This window comes from Aethalodelphis obliquidens, unplaced genomic scaffold, assembly GCF_003676395.1.
Source record: "Aethalodelphis obliquidens isolate GAN/ISIS:26980383/991018 unplaced genomic scaffold, ASM367639v1 scaffold2, whole genome shotgun sequence".
Lineage (NCBI taxonomy): Eukaryota > Metazoa > Chordata > Mammalia > Artiodactyla > Delphinidae > Aethalodelphis > Aethalodelphis obliquidens.
The window spans coordinates 30163167-30178060 of record NW_020837946.1 but is presented as its reverse complement, the minus strand read 5'-3'; the positions used below and the strand labels follow the sequence as shown (position 1 = coordinate 30178060).

The 14894-nt window shown below is 39.6% G+C and overlaps 1 protein-coding gene across 1 annotated transcript in view; it reads left to right on the top strand.

Annotated features, from left to right (window-relative positions):
* Positions 1-14894, top strand: part of PARD3B (par-3 family cell polarity regulator beta) — a 1036702-nt gene that overhangs the window by 950443 nt on the left and 71365 nt on the right. Inside the window, exon 22 of the mRNA XM_027123437.1 lies at positions 14808-14887. Coding sequence (XP_026979238.1) covers positions 14808-14887 — 80 coding nt within the window. The remainder of the gene's footprint in view (positions 1-14807; positions 14888-14894) is intronic.

The following is a 14894-nucleotide window of genomic DNA, read 5'->3' as shown; positions in this document are numbered from 1 at the left end:
CTCTCTCTCTCTCTCTCTCTTTTCTTTTTCTCTCTACTCACTCTCTTACTCTCTTTCCCAGAACTGTTTTTGGACCACTAGTACTGAAGAAGATTCCATTAGTTTAGCCAGGGCAAGTCAGAGGATCACGGAAATGACCCCTACAGAGCAGGAAAGAGATTCTCTCCAGGTATTTTTCTTACCAAAAGAAAGGTCAGGTTCACTGTAACTACAGCAACAATAAGAACAACTATGATTTATTGAACATATAAGTATACTGTGTATGTAAGACATGTATTATGTGGTTTACATGTCTCCTACCATTTAGTCCTTACAGTAACCATCTGAGGTGGGTACTATTTTTTTTTTTTTTTTTTTTTTGGTACGCGGGCCTCTCACAGCTGTGGCCTCTCCCGTTGCGGAGCACAGGCTCCGGACGCGCAGGCGCAGCGGCCATGGCTCACGGGCCCAGCTGCTCCGCGGCATGTGGGGTCTTCCCGGACCGGGGCACAAACCCGTGTCCCCTGCATCGGCAGGCGGACCCTCAACCGCTGCGCCACCAGGGAAGCCCTGAGGTGGGTACTATTATTAGCCCTGTTTTACAGGTGAGAAAACTGAGGCTCAGAAGTTAGCTTGCTCAAGGTCACGCAGCAGATAATGGAATTCAAGCCCAGCCGGTCTGTTCTGGAGTAGCTGCTCCTGACCACCACGCCACAAGCTGTGCGGGCTATAGGGACCATGGCCTCTCAGTGTCCAATTAGAAACTTTTTGCAAGTCAGTTTCTGGTTAGAATGGAGGGACGCGGCGCGCTGTAGGAATGATGGTGTTTTTTAGGATTGTCTTACTGTTGTGCCTCCCTCTTTGAGCAAATAGTCTTACAAGGAATGTGTAACACCTGCCTTTCTCTTGGTCAGCGTAGTGGCATGGATGAGTCCGATGCTGTATGAGAACATCCTCTGATCATTGTAAAATCCTTTATTGATATCGTATCTGTTGATAGTCATTCTAAATGTATGTAGGAACTAGACAGCAAGCACATTTACAAACAGGACAGATATTTTGAAAATTACTATCGGCCCCCGAAGGGTCGGCCTCGAGAGTAGATGTGTGCACAGCCCCTCCAAGCCCAGGGTCAGGTGCCCATCAGCACCCAGGCCCCGAAGCCAGCCCTTGCTGATCGCCCTGTCCCCCCAGATTTTTTACCCGGTGGAAGCACAGCTGTCACAGTTAATGACCAGCTGTTTTTTATTTTAACAATGGCTATTAAAGCCCCCACACAAGTATTGTTTCTGTACTATTCCCTCAGCAACTTTGGTACCTGGTTCTCAAGCTTTAATCAGGTCACTGAACACTGTCTCCAAACCTGAGCCCCTCCCCCCTCCCCCAGGTCATCACGCAGAGTGAGTGCTTCCGGCTCAAGTGGCGCTGTCAGATCTCTGCTGGGTGGACTTCACAGAGAAGGCAGAGGAAGGTTAGACGGGGCTCAGGTGGAGTGTTTCTAAAGCCATCTTAGGCAAAGGATGTAGACTTCGGCTATTTCCAAAGCAGCTTAGAAACAGAGGGGAAAACAATCTTGGTACTGGTCTTCCTGTATCAGAACTTTGCTCGTTGTAGTGTCAGTATTCAGCATACAGCGAAGCCCAGGAAAGGACCCGAGGACCTCTTTAACCACTCGGTGCCTCCTCCCTGGTATGGGACTACTGTGGTACCATCATGCTACGTTCATCTCTTGGCTCCTATGAGAAACTTGAGCTGATTTTTATTGTTGTTGCTCTCTGTATGTTTGCACCATTTTATATCCTAAGCTGAGTTCTTGATCTTGCAGCAGCATACTAAAAAGCAGTGTGAACTGGCAGGTTTGGGGTATGGTTTGCAGCTGGTCTATCACTTCCTCTTACTGGAAGCTTCAGCTTCAAATGTGATACAACTATCATAGTTTACAGGACCTGAGCTTATATTTGCATCTTTTTAAAAATATTCTCTTTCCGCATTAATTTTTTGGTAGATGAATAGTCCAATACACTCATTTTATACACTTTCTCGTCTTGGTATAAATTCATATGGTCCGGTGCTATTGAAATCAGAGCACCGGACCTGATTTCTAAGCACCGAGGTCTAAGCGCTTTGGACAGTTTTTGGAGATTGAAAACGATGACCAAGTGAATGCAGCCCTGGGTTACAGTAATATCTCTAACCATCCCCTTTACACTCATTGTCATTATTTAGGTTAAAATGTGTATGGAAGCCACAGTGGTTTTTCAGCATGCACAGATTACTGCAGAAACTTCCTCTATTAATGGAAATTATTAGAGGATGGAAATGGTACTTGAACAGCAAGAATGATATTAATTATGGGAAAAGCAGTTGTATCTGGCAGTTGGCAAGCATGCGTTATTCTTCAGCTCTCTTCCATGGGTTTGTGTCCAGCCAGCATTAGAAATCCAAAAGCTTTTTATTTTGGCAAAGTGTTCACAGCATTTGGACTTCTCGCATCTAGATAAAAGATAATTTGGAAAGAAATTATGTTGATGAAATTGAAGAATTCAGTAATGAGTTCTGTGTAGATGAATCAATGCCCAATTAAATGATTATATCAAATCCAACTTTAAAATGACCACATTTTAAAGAGTTTGAAAGTAAGATGCTATACATCTAATCAGAAGAACAAAGTCCTGTTACTCAGCCTGGTAGGGGAATGGACTATTCTGATTGGTCCAATAGTTTGATTAATGGAAACTTAGGACAGGAATTACCTGTATGCTGAGAATGAGAATAGTTTGCAATAACCTAGCTTATTTTCATTCCATAGTTCCCTTTCCTTTTTTGCAACTTTTCTCTGTTTCTCAGGGTTTTTTTTTTCTTCCTTTTTCCCTGTCTACACCCCTTTTTCAAGGCTTTCTTCTCTGTTTATCACTGTTTTAATGTTCTCACCACCCTCTACAAAATCTGTTTTTCTTTCCCACTGCTACTTTCACCACTTCTTGTCCCTTCACAGCAGTGAATACAACCAATCAGAGCAACATTTGTTCCTTCATTCATTCACTCAATTAGCATTTACTGAGCCCTTGCCATGTTTAAGGCACTAACTTGACTGCTGGAAGAGCTACCAAAACTACATAAGTAGACACCTTGCCATCAGCACAAAAGTGCATTCTTGGGATCCGTAAAATGCCCAGTGCAATCAGATCGTTGAGCATATATGACCGGAACAACATAAAGCTGGAAAATTAGATGGCTGTCAGTTACTGAGAGCCTTTATTCACTAGTTAATAGAAAACCATTGACAGGGTGTGTGTGTTTGGTTTCGTTGTTCAAATTAGGTTTCGACACAAGAACATCAATTTTTCAGAAAGTCATCTGTTTAGTTCTTCCTTTCTCCTCCTCTCGTCTTCATTCATCTTCCTAGAACTGAATTCTGCTGGTATAGCCGTCGGTTGCAAAATAATTTTGTTAATATAAGTGTAGGGCTATTGTGTGTCTGATTCCAGCATTAATGGTAGCGTGGGTCTGGTAACTTTGTGAAGCTGCACGTTGAGGTACATGTTTAGATCAACAGTGATTATTCCCAGTGTGCCCAGTAATTTATTCTATCAGATAAGCTTCCCCTACTAGTGTACTAGTATTATTTTTGAGCTATTAGAATCTTTTCTAAGCAATTACATACTTCAGGTTCCTAATGGTTTTGATTTATACTCCAGATTCAAGTTTAAATCTCAACTATAAGAATGTTTCTAGGTTGTTTTTTTGGTTTTTTTTAAAGAAATGAAAATAAATCAGGACTAAATAAACAAAAGAGCTTGGGACTTCTCTGGTGGCGCAGTGGTTAAGAATCCGCCTGCCGATGCAGGGGACACAGGTTTGAGCCCTGGTCCTGGAAGATCCCACATGCTGCTGAGCAACTAAGCCCGTGTGCCACAACTACTGAGCCTGCACTCTAGAGCCCATTAGCCACAACTACTGAGCCCGTGTGCCACAATTACTGAAGCCTGTGCTCTGCAACAAAGAAAAGCCACTGCAATGAGAAGCCCGCACACCGCAACAAAGAGTAGCCCCCTGCTCACCGCAACTAGAGAAAGCCCACGTGCAGCAATGAAGACCCAACACAGCCAAAAATAAATTAATTAATTAACAAAAGAGCTTGAAAGGTGCAGTCTTAATAAGACTTAACCAAAGGACAGATGTCATAAAACTTCCTTAAAAACATTTTGATAGTATGTATCCTATTATTTCACAGGTCTGGTTCAAAAAACTAGGTAGCCATTAGGGAAACATTAATTTTTTTGTGTTAACTGCTACTGAGTAGATGTTTGAGACTTCTGTTTCATTGACTCAATAAATATTAATGAACAAGGTGATATGCCAGGCCTTGAGAATGTAATGGCTCAAAAAAGAGGCATTGTCTCAATTCTAATGAAGCTTGCAATCTGATGTCTTGTGTAAACCAAATTAATAGACTGACACCATTCATGAGTACTGAAAAAAAACCTGTAATACAGCAGGATATTTTTAACAAAAATAACCTTTTATTAAGTTATTTTTATTAAAAATTATTTGTGCTATAACAAAAAATTAACATGTATACGTATATTAATGCCTCCAGCTTTTTTTTTTTTTTTTTTTTTTTGCGGTGTGCGGGCCTCTCACTGTTGTGGCCTCTCCCGTTGCGGAGCACAGGCTCCGGACGCGCAGGCTCAGCGGCCATGGCTCACAAGCCCAGCCGCTCCGCGGCATGTGGGATCCTCCCGGACCGGGGCACGAACCCACGTCGCCTGCATCGGCAGGAGGACTCTCAACCACTGTGCCACCAGGGAAGCCCCCTCCAGCTATTTTAAATAAATATCACTAGGCAATTGGGGTTCAGCTGTATGGCTATGATGACCATAAGCACATTCAGAGTGCTCACAGTCATAATTTCACGTGTTCCATCTCACTGCCAACATAGGTTTATTTCAACTTTCAGGTCTGATGCCTCAGTTCTTTGTTTAAGAAACAGAGCAACAGTAACTATAATGATCACTTCTAACATATGAGGCAGCATTAAGAGTGAGACAAGCACTACTTTGGGGTCAGGCAGATCTCAGTTTGGATCTTGTCTTTGCCACCGTATGACCCTTTGGGCAAGTTGCTTTAACATCCTCTGAACTCTAGTTTCCCCGCGTGTAAAATGAGGCAGAAATGGAAATGGTCACATTGATTTTAACGCATGATACTGATTGTAGAGTGTTCCAGAGAATCTTTTCTTTCTAGTAACTATAATGGGAGTGATTTGAACTTGCCCACTGACTAAACTATTAAAAAAATTCTGAAGAGCTTAACATTTTGCATATATTTACATTGTTTAGTCTTTATAAATGCAAGTATATTTTAAATATGCTAGAGAGCTTTAGTCAATGAATATCCTTTATAAGACTTAATAGTTACAAGAGATAGTGTGAACTCATAAGGAATAATGTGAACAAACTATTATCATTTTCAGATTTAGTCATATTTTGAAGGTCAACTTTGTTTCTTTTAGGATGTGTAAAGAAGGTTGTCACAGAGTACAATAAACTAAAACAGCAGAGGAGTAAATAACTCACATGTTATATCCAAGAAACAATTGGAAACCAAATTCAATAAGTACTGGGTATTAGAACCTAGTGATTACTGTAACTAACCAAAACTCCACCTAAGTTCTTTTATTCTGTTCCTGGAAAATACAGGACAGGTGTGAACAGACAGATTTCTTGGGGAATGCTTTTCCTAATACCTTTTTTTTCATCTTTTCATCAGACCTTTGTCTTCTGCCAAGTAAGATGTCAGTCAGTGTTATATGTCAGTCAGTGTTACAAGATCTCTTTTTGTAGGTAGACAGATGGGAAAAGGAAATGAGGAGTGGTGTCTGGCTCTTTAATTAAAGATGTAGAGCCAGAGTTTGCTCTTCAAGCTTATTGGCAAGACACATATGCACACATGTACACACGCACACACACACATACACTAACGCACAAAGTGCATCTGATAGATGAAGCCAAGTTTGTAAATTGTATCCACAATCATAGTTTCTATGGTAACTGTATCTTAGGCCCAGACACAAACAGAGCTGGGCAGGAGATGTCTGATTTTATTTTCTCCAAAGATAATCAGAAGAGAGATCATTCAGGCTGTTGCCCAATGTGTACATATCTATATGTGTACATATGTATATGTGTACATTTGTATATGTGTACATATGTATATGTATATGGCTAGAACTTGGATGGTGCTAGCATGAGATTTAATGCTTAAATCCCAATAAATGTGTTATAACTTTATAATGTTGCAGATTGCTTTGCTATCTTTGTCATTCAGCTTTAAAATAACTATGTACATACGTATAGTTACTATATTAATAAGGTGTAATTGGTTAACATAATGTGGAAACTATATACAAGATAACTTTTATATATGTGTGTAGGTTAGAAGGGACTTTAAGGATTTATGTTTTAACTCCAACATTTTACAAGGGAGGAAAATATAGGCACAAAATGGTTAAAAGGCTTATCCAAGAGTTATTTTAAAAATATTTTTATTTGCTGTATTTTCTAAACTAGCAGATGTTCTAAGCAAGTCTATAAGCTGAATACCCAGTTATTTGACAAAATTACTGAAATTAAATTAGAGAAAATAAACACTTCAGAAATAATGGTTTGAACGAGTGTGTGTACTTTGGCTTCTCTAGATAGCATATTTGTAAATACATATCTCAGGAATAATATTACTTCACATTGCAAAAGGGAAATAATTAAGCAGCTTATTTTAATTAGTTTATTTTTGTTTAGATGGAATATTGTCAGTTGCCCTTCCTCCAAACATGTAGCATTTTAGCAGAGTGTCTGAATATTAGAAGATTCTCAAAGCCAAGTTTATAACTTTTTAGATGTTTTTATTGAGTTGATTCCTTTAAAAACCTTCCAGCCAAACCTATAGCTAGGTAAAAGCAATGTAATTAAAAGAAAGCTTCTGGAAACTGCTCAAAAATATCTGTCATGTTACCAACTTGAAATGAAAGGCATATTTCCTAAAATGGCATCTACATTTTTATACTTTGCATTTTAATCTTATGATGTGTCTGGCAGCGTGAAACTCATTCTTGGGTAATGGGTCTGAGTAAGACATATTTGTAAGTGAGGATGTTATGTGTAGGTGAAAAAGCTGTGTTGCACCTTTGCACAGCCTTTCCATCACAGCAGCTTTTAAATTTCCTCAGGAAAATTGACTTATGGGACATAAATTACAACATTGGCAAAAATGTGTCCTGACCTGTAGGAATAGGAAAACATGTTAATTTTGAATTGTTTCCACTTTTTATCATCAGATATTTGATTTATCCTTTTATTTTTAATGAATTGTTTAGAAACGTTTGAAAGGGCATTAAATCTTCCCCTCTTCCATTAATCTGCAAATGGCGGAAACAGGGGTGTTAAATGGCCTCTTTAGTATATTGCTTTATGAAACTGCTGATTCTTGCAATGCCGGGCTACAAATACACACTAATTTAAGGAACACTGAATGTAAGTGGCAAGCTCCTTGCTTTTGTAGCGAAAAGACTAATAGCTTTATTTTAACAAGGCTCTTAACACCCCAGCCAGCAGCAGGCACTGAGTGAATGAAATTGGGAGAACTCCCATGGACTAAAAGCATCCCCCTGCTCGCCCCCCGCCCCCAAACACCAAGCCCTCCTGATAGGCTGTCATAAGCTGTCATAATCCAAATAAAGAAGACCGCCATGTGCAAGGCATACCAAGGTATGAGCTCTTCACGTTGTTTTGAATGAGCTCTCTGAAGTTTCACTTCCTGAGCAGCAGAGAGATAAATATGCCCAAAATCCAAGCATAAGTTCTAACATTACATTGTTGTGGAAAAGACTATGTTTCTGTTATGGCTTAAGTCAAGATTATTCCTATCAGATGTATATTTAGGTCATTACATTAAAAAAAAAAAAACCTGCATGATACCAAGTGAGATAAAGGGCTTCTTTAAAAAAAATTAATTGGATCAAAGCCGCTGACCTTATGTTTTTGTGATGTGAGACATTACCTAATATGGAGTTCTTCAAGGAGACGCATTTCTGAGCCTTGTTGAGCACAGAGCAAAATGAGAAATGAGCTTATAAATGCCTCTGCCAGTTCTCTCTCCCCTCACTCCCTCCAAAAGTGGCTTGACTTCCTAAGGACCCGACTAAAACTTATAATTAGTTTCTCTTTGGCAACCCTCTAGCTGCAGTTTCCTACTTTCAGTTCACAGCTATTTGTAAGAATCTTTGTCCCCAACACAATAATCTGTATTGCCACCATTTCTGATTGGGATAGTAAAAGTGATCAAATTACAGGAGGAGATTAGATAAGTTATGATTTATCCATAAATCTTATATAGCTATTAAAATTCACGTTTGTGGAAACATATCTACTAGCACAGGAAAACACCAGTAGTAAATAGTTGGGAAAATTTTCTGTATACCATTAAAATATGTATATATTTGTAAATGTTAACAGAGGTCATCTTTGGGTGACTTAGGGAGAAAAAAATAGGTAAATCTGTTTTTTAAATAATGGAACGCAAATGTATTGCTCTCATCTCCCTTGACTAACCGTGTGTCCCTGAGCAGGAAATGACTTTTCTCATCTCTGTGTCTTAGGGTACTTAGCATACGACTCTAATATTTAGAGTCACTAACAAATGTTTATTTACTTGAAAGTATTAATCTCATTTTCTGAGCATGATAGCATAAGACAGTGCAACCAGTGGGTGTTTATCTATTAGAAAACTGTAAAGATTTTCAACACCATAGAGTCTGGCTTTCAATAGAGCACCAAGCAACATCTCATTGCCAATTCCCACACAGCCTTTTACAGACTTTCTATCAGTCAATGTTCAGTTGCAGAGAACAATACACACTCTAGCTAGCTTAAGCAGGAACAAATTTATTACACCATGTTAACAGGCTTACAGAATCATAAGGAAGGCTAGGAAACAAATTCTTAGATAAGCTTTCAGGAATGACTTCCCAAACCACACAATAGAACTAGGCTACTCAGGGAGCTTCTGCCATTTCTTTGAGGAAGGTTTTGGCTCCACAAGCCACACAATAATGCCTATATCAGAAGCCACCATAATTAGGAAGGTGCCACAAACAGGAATTCACCTTTAGTGCCACCAGCTCCAAAGCTAGCTATGAAAGCTACACTCCACCCCCAGAAACTAGCAATGGCACATCTGCTAACACTGCCATGGGAAAACCAAGCACACCTTTGGACGTTCTTGCCAGAATCAACAGTGGAAGCATAGCCACTGCCTCAACTCCATTTCTCAAATGACATGGCCCACCTTAAATCACACCCAGAACATTGACTACAAGGGAATTCTGGGAAAGGTAGTTTTCGGCTTTCCAGGCTCTATGGTTCAGAGTGACCCTCGACAAGGAGGGAGGATTGAGTAAAGCTCTCCAACACACCATATGAGCCACAGATCTTGTCTTACTGAAGCTCTTGGCTGCTTTTGACACTGTGAACCACTCCCTCTTTTGTGGAATTCTTTTCCCTTAATTCCTGTGAATGTTCTCTCCTTGCTCTCTTCTTGACCAACAACTTTTACTCAGAATCCCTCCTGGGTTCAACTTTTTTTTTTTTTGCCTGCCCCTTAAATTATGGTATTTCTAAGATTATTATTGGCATTCTCTCCTTTCATCACATGTCTTTTCTTCTACTCTGTCACTGTAGATTCTTCCTGGGCAGTCTAATTCTTTTCCAAGGTTTCAGGCACCAACTATAGACTGAATGTTTCTCAATTCTACACCTCTAGTCCAGATTTTTCTTCGGCATTGCAAACTTTTATACTCAATTATCTCTCAGGCATTTCCATCAGATGTCCCAACTCAAGCTTAATATATCTAAGTGTTCCCTCCTCCAACCCCTACCCCTACCCCCTAAATCTGTTCTTTTAGTCCCATCTCGGCAACAGTTATCAGATTCACCTAGTTGCTAAGTTCAGAAACTTAGGCATGATTCCAGACACATCCTTCCCATTAATTCTCAGTCAGTTGTATTAAATTTACCCTCTTAACATCTTTATGATGCTCCCTTGTCTCCATCCTTTTGAATAGCCTCTTGTTTAGGCCTTTATCATCTCTGACTTAGACTGTCACGGGAACCTCCATACTATGGCAAGAATAATCTCTCTAACTGTTCAATATGTGCTATCACTTATGGAATATCACTTCTCAGTGGGTTCACCATCAACTAATGGTAAAATCAAGTTCCTTGGCATGAGCTCCTCCAAGACCCAGTCTATGGCAGTTTCTCCAGAGCTTGGAGTCTGGGATCAGACAGAGCTGAACATTGTCTCAGATATGCCGTGTCCTAGCTGTATGACCTTAGGCAACTGCTCAGTTTTCTCACGTGCAAAATTGGGCAACCATTGGGGATATTTGGGAGGAATGAATGGGCTAATGCAAATAAAACATTTAGCCTTGTGCTTGGCACTCAATAAGGGCCAAATAAGTGTTAAATTGTAGTAATCAAAGAAGTACTAAAAAATGGAGGGAGAGTCCGTGTTGGATAGTCTATGTTCTTGGGTAGACTCAATATTGTCTATATGTCAGTTCTTCCCAGCTTGATCTATATATTCAATGTACTCCCAATCAAAATCCCAGCAAGTTACAAACTGATTCTAAAGTTTATGTGGAGAGGCAAAAGTCCCAGAATAGCCAACACAATGTTGAATGAGAAGAACGAAGTTGGAGGACAGACACTACCCAACTTCAAGACTTACCATACAGCTACAGTAATCAAGACAGTATGGTATTGGTGAAAAAATCTACAAATAGATCCGTGGAAGAGAATAGAGAGCCAGAAATAGACCCACAGAAACACAGTCTCAACGGATCTTTGACAAAGTTGCAAAAGCAATATAATAGAGCAAAAATAGTCTTTTCAACAAATGGTGCTAGAACAACTGAACATCCACATGCAAAAAAAAAAAAAGAAGAAGAAGAAAGAAAAGAAGAATCTAAACACAGACCTTATAGTCTTCACAAAAATTATCACAGACCTAATGTAAGATGCAAAACTGTAAAACTCCTAGAAGATAACATTGGAAAAAATCCAAATGACCTTAAATTTGGTGATGACTTTTTAGATGTGACACCAAAAGCATGATCCGTGATATATATGGGAACTCTCTGTACTTTCCTCTCAATTTTGCTACAAACCTAAAACTTCTCTAAAAAATAAAATCTATTTAAAAAAATTGTACTAGTGGCAATAATATTGTTGTAATCATAATAGTAGCACCAGTGATATTGTTGCTACTGTTCCTAATATTCTTTTCCTTAGAGCCTCTGTTTCTTCTTTTACCAAAATGTTGACATTCCCTGGGAACACAGTGCTCCTTTTATGCCTCCATGTTGTTTCACTTTGGTTCTGTCTACTGAGAATGCCTTCTCCTGCTACTCCTACCCCCTCCTCCTCCTAACAAACTCCTCCTCATTCATATTCAAGTTTAAATGAAGCTTCAACACCCCCATGAAGCTGTCTTCAGCTCTCCCAGGTGGACTCTGGTATCTGTTCCTTCAGACTCCCACTACCTCCTTCAGACTGACACTCCAGCGGTGATCTCATTGTACTGTAATTGTTTGCAGGCCTGTCTCTTTTATATTTAAAGCAATGAAGAAATCAAGCTGCTGTTCATTGTTTTGAAAGTGGTACCTAATGTGGCATTAGAATACAGAAGGTGTTCAGTAATTACTAATTGAATGATTGTATTAAAGATGCTGCAGTATTAATAGGGAAACACACAAATACATATACAATTGGTGAAGAATGGAATAATTTTTTAATTGAAGTATAGTTGATTTACAATATTGTGTTAGTTTCAGGTGTACAGCATAATGATTCGGTTATACATATATATGTGTATATCTGTGTTCTCTTTTTGATTCTTTTCCATTATAGTGTATTACAAGATATTGAATCTGTGCTCTACAGCAAATCCTTGTTGTTTATCAATTTTACTCTCATACTCCCAATTTATCCCTCCCCTCCTTCCCCTTTGGTAACCATAAACTTGTTTTCTATGTCTGTGGGTCTGTTTCTGTTTCGTAAATAAGTTCATTTATATCATTTTTTTAGATTCCACATATAAGCAATACCATATGATATTTGTCTTGCTCTGTCTGAATTACTTCACTTAGTATGATAATCTCTAGGTCCTTCCATGTTGCTGCAAATGGCAATATTTCATTCTTTTCTATGGCTGAATAATATTCCACCATATATATGTGTGTGTGTGTGTGTGTGTGTGTGTGTACACACACACACACACACACACACACACACACCCCACATCTTCTTTATCCACTTATCTGTTAGGTTGCTTCCATGTCTTGGCTATTGTAAATAGTGCTGCAGTGAACACTGTGGTGCCTGTATCTTTTTGAATTAGAGCTTTCATCTTTTCCAGATGTATGCCCAGGAGTGAGATTGCTGGATCATATGGTAACCCTATTTTTAGTTTTTTTGAGAAACCTCCATACTGTTTTCAAGAACAGAATAATTTTTGATGTATAAGCATGCCATCCATCTTTTGAAACCTGGCCTTTGCTCTTCTACTTCCATGAAGTTTTTCCAAACACCTTCATCTGTGCTTCTGCTAGTAACATCCTGAATGACATTGGTTCATGCATTGTCCTACATCACTCTTTAATCATTTCATTTCTGATCCTTGTTTTCCCAACAAGACTAAAAGCTGCTTAAGCATAAGGATCATCCTACATTTCACAGAATCTAGCGTGCCAGCAGCTTACCAGAACCACAGCACATGGGCGCTGCCTCCTGAGATCCCAGAATGTTGACTGCCATCATTAGGCCAGGCCAGTTCAGATAACGGCCCTGAAAGTATTAACTTGGAGTTTTGTGGCCACGTGAAAAAAATTAGTTGTAAGTGTCTAAAGCCATCCTAAGGGTACATAAATATGATGTTTTTCTTTTTTTTTAATTTTAATTTTACCCACAGTCTCCTAAAAGACCCACCTCATTCCTTATTCTTCTGTATCTATGGCAACGAAGCATGATGTTTTTATAACAACCACAATTAGTAATCGTCAACATATTTCTGGTATTTACATTAATTCTCCCTCCATAAAACAATAGGTCAAAAACAAAACAAACCTTAGATAGGAGTGACTGGGGACAATACTTCTATCCATCGCTTCTTTTTCTGTGCCATTTATTTATCCCCTAACTGTCTGACACCATCCTTGCCCCTAGTTTTTGTTAAAAAGGTTAGCAGTTTAAATCAGGGCTTTATCCTAATGCAGAGAATTCTGTCTCTCTGTAGTTACTTCTAAAGCTGTAAGTGCAATCTTCATCCTACCTAGGTAGCTATTGGGCTGTCAACCTCTCAGATGACGCCAGGTGCTCCTATGTATTGGTGAAATATAAAGAGGTTTTACAGGGCACACTCCTAAGGGCCTCCTGTAATAACGTGACACCAGGAATAGTCTTTCTTAACTCTAAATGTGCGTATATTCTCGTTTTGCAACACCTCCCCTGACAAACCCTCCCTACACACACCACCCAAGCTGGGATGGTGGTTGCATAGAGAGCTGGGACTTTTCGTAGGAGGAAAATAAATTCCAGCTTGAGTACTACCCAGAAAAATTTCCTCTACAACCTTGACACTGTTACTTCCTGTGCTTATTAGCAAACTCCCCCTTCCCCTCCATTATAAGAGGCCAGGTTTTCTATCTACCCCTTCCATGCGCATTATATGAGAGCTACCCTAGCACAAGAGTGAGGACACAGGTGGCCATAAACCACATGTGTTGACGGGAAGAGGTGAGGAATTGATCAGTCACCGAGTACCTTCAAATACCATGTTCGTCCCATATGTGTCTTTAGTTGGTATGATAGATACAGAAAGACTATATGTAAAGTCTTTAGATTCATGGCACTAACACACTTTATTGAGAACCTACTGGGGCCAGTCACTCAGTGCCCATCAGAATCTCAGAGGCTGGTGGAAGAGACCTGAAGAGAGGTGAACACAGGAAGTACATAGGAAGGGACAAAAACCAATAAAGACCAACACTAGATTGAAAATAGTTTGTCACCTCTCTGTTTATAAGGGAGCGGGCTCGGTGAGGTTCAGGTGATCAGAGAGGGCTTCATAGAAGCTGTGGAAGAGGTAGCTGATTGCCACCGATCCCAGGTAGTAAAGAAAGGTTTCGTGGAAAGTATACACTCTTATCACAGCCAAGAGGAGCCTAAGGAGACGTGATGACTAAATGTAATACGGTGTCCTGAACAGAAAAAAAATCAGATAAAATCTGAATAAACTATGAACTTGAGTGAACAATACTGTATTAATATTGATTTATTAATTGTAAGAAATATACCATAGGAATATGAGATGTTAGTTATAGGGAAACTGGGTGCAAGACTACATGGGAACTCTCTGTACCATCTTCTCAATTTTCCTGCCAGTCTAAAGCTGTTCTGCAAACTAAAGCCTATTTTGAAAGGAAAAAAAAAGCGGTCTTAACAATCTACAGAATACCCCTGGCATGGTGACAGGAGGGAGTCAGTTTGACAATGACCCTTTTTTTTGAAAGAAGTGACTTTGTCGTTAAATGCCATGTTTGTGACTCGATCATCAATTCCTATAACGATGCTGAGTTCTTGCCTGCTTTCCCGTGGTTAATTTTTGGCAGGCAGCAGCAGCATTTGTGCAGTGATTACAATTTTGAGATGCATTGACAGTAACCAGGGTGCATAATGGATCTTCATCTCTAATTACTTTTCTCTCCACAGGTGTCTGGAAAGGGTCCAGATGGGAATGCACACAACCTCCGCTTTGAGGGGATGGAGAGACAGTACGCCTCCTTACCCAGGTAGATC